Source organism: Nicotiana attenuata, chromosome 5, assembly GCF_001879085.1.
Source record: "Nicotiana attenuata strain UT chromosome 5, NIATTr2, whole genome shotgun sequence".
Taxonomy (NCBI): domain Eukaryota; kingdom Viridiplantae; phylum Streptophyta; class Magnoliopsida; order Solanales; family Solanaceae; genus Nicotiana; species Nicotiana attenuata.
Window position 1 is genome coordinate 54433579 of NC_031993.1, and position 2691 is coordinate 54436269.

Consider the following 2691-nt stretch of genomic DNA (forward strand, 5'->3'; position numbering starts at 1 on the left):
TATATATATATATATATATATATATATATATATATATATATATATATATATATATATATATATATATATATATATATATATATATATTCTTGCGAAACATTAATTTTTTTAATACTTTTGGAATGTACACATGTGGAAAAAAGAAGAAAAAGACGTGACTATCTGAGAATGAGAAGCCATAGTAGAAAAGAAGAAAAAAAATTGGGGGACCATTTTGAAAGACATCAAAACGATTAGAGAAGACCAAGTTGGCCATTTTAATTGTAATGGAAAGAATTAGAAATCTTAAAGCAAAAAAGATCCAAATGATCATGAACAGGGAAAGGAATTACAAATTAAATAGAAAAGGGAAAAAAGAAGAAGATGTTTACGCCCATGCATTGAAATAAACATCAAAGATATAGGAAGTGCACAAACCATTTTGTGAATGTTTAAGCAAGCCATTGGATTTTTCCGTAGCAAAAAAAAAAAAAAAAGTGTTAAGTTTAGCGAGTAAGCAATGTCCCACAAGTTTCAGAGAAGGAAATCTTTCTTTTTTTTCTTCTGGGGGTGAAAGTTATGGAAGAAATGTTGAAGAGAAGAGGGGAAATGGTGAGGTATTTATAGAGTGTAGCTATGGGTAATATATTGAGAAGTTACGTGAGGAAAGAAGAGAAAAGACTAATTAATAAGGGAGTAGTAAAAAAGTCCATTAGAGAAAAGGACAGAATATGATGACAAAGCAATGTGTTGGAAGCAAAAAATACTCCCTCCGTTCCAATTTATGTGAACATGTGTGACTGGACACGGAGTTTAAGAAAAAATGAAGATTTTTAGAATTTGTGGTCCTAAACAAGTCACAAAGGGGGCCAGAGTATTTGTGTGGTTATAAAAACTTTTTATTAAGTGTAGAATTGTAAATTTAAACTAAATTGGTACCAAATTTAGAAAGGGATCATTCTTTTTAGAACGGACCAAAAAAGAAATAAGTTAAACGGCATAAATTGAAGGAGGAAAAGAAGTGTACGTATGTGATTTGGCTGGAAACAGAGAGTTGGTGTCTCTCTCACGAGATGAAAGAGTTGCTGTATCTTTATTGTGATTAAGCTGTACTGATGTTGACACATTCCCAATCTTATTTATTTATTGTTGATGTGGAAATAAAAAATTGTAAATGTGTTTTAGCATAGTATGGCCTAGTGGAAATCAGGATTTCAAATGTGTTTGTGAGATTTAAAAGAACTCCAAACAGCATAGCTATAAAAGAGTTGCAGATGTGATAATTAAGTTGAAATGCAAATGTGATAAACGTAAGTAGAATTAATTAACTGTAATATTCTATTTTCCCTAATCTTTTCACTACCACTTCTGATTATATGTCAAAACTTAACTAAGTCAAATCAATACAGCTGGATTATTTTCCACAAAACCATCCTAATTAACCTTATTAATGGAGAATTTTACTGTACGTGATAGTAATATTTAAGCGGCCCCTCTTTATAAAACACTTGGTCATGAGAATTTCAGTGACCAAACTTTTAACAAGCTAGGCAGTTTTGGCAAATAAAAGTTTTTGCTACCCTTGGAATGTTTGGTCTAATAATATGGCTAATTAAGGCATATGCTTTGGATTCCGACATTCTATGGTGGCCTGAGAATATCTCTGAGTAATTATATATTTTTTAATATTGATCAGGTGCATTAAGAGATCTCAATACCAAAACAGAATAGAGAGATTTTGATTTAACATACTTTATATATGGTGGGAAACTTTTTTTAAGGTGATGTTCTTTTGTATGTAGATCTTATTGAAATGACATTGAACCTGGCAAGGGGCAGTAAAACCATTTTGTATCTTAATTAAGATGGGACCAATGGAGAGATGATAAAGCAAAATTTAGGTGAGACAAATTAAAGGGGAGGTCTTTTCAAGTTAATAATTAACAGCGACAACTAATGAAACAAGCTTAGCTGCCTTCAACAAAACTTTTGTGTGCTCTAATTTGGAAAATTCAGTAAAAATAGGACAAGCACGTGATATATCACTTAGGTAGCCATCTTACATCCTTATTTTTGGGCACTTCAAATGTTTGAGGACTGCTCTATTGTCATTGTCAATTGAGAAGAGACTATTTATACATAACCAAAATATGTATAACGCAAAGAGGGTGTAATATCTTAACAGTCGTTTGTCCCGTTAAGTTATAGAGCCCTTTAAACGGGCGTTATACATATAGCGCTTTTTATTAAGGCGTTATACTTGGAGCTGATAAGACAGGTATGTATAGCGCAGTTTATAAAAGCGCTATATGTATAGTGCTTTTATAAACCTCGCTATACATAAATAAGTACTCGTCCACTTCCCTTTCCCCCCACGTTCGATAGAAGCTTCTCCCCCTAGCCAAGCCTTCTATTGTTGTGGGTTACTTGTTTTGGACTCAAATTTTCAATTCTTCAACTTTCCGAAAAATATAAGTCGAGGTATTCCGATTTAATTTATGTCGAAACTCGTATAAATAATGCATATTAGTTATTTTGAATGTGTTCCACGTTGTTTTGTGTTTTTTTTTTTTTTGCGATTAAACTAGTATGTTATTTTTGTTTGGACTAAGATATTAGTTTTCTTAAAAAAATATGTAAAAATTAAGAAATCATTATTATTTATTAATAAAAATATTAGTAAATTACTTTTACTGTTTTATATATATATAT

The 2691-nt window shown here is 31.0% G+C and overlaps 1 protein-coding gene across 1 annotated transcript in view; it reads right to left on the reverse strand.

Annotated features, from left to right (window-relative positions):
* LOC109225872 (protein NRT1/ PTR FAMILY 7.3-like) overlaps window positions 1–585 on the reverse strand; it is a 5554-nt gene extending 4969 nt beyond the window's left edge. Inside the window, exon 1 of the mRNA XM_019390677.1 lies at window positions 418–585. Within this exon, the coding sequence (XP_019246222.1) occupies window positions 418–444 (27 nt within the window). The 5' untranslated portion in view covers window positions 445–585. The remainder of the gene's footprint in view (window positions 1–417) is intronic.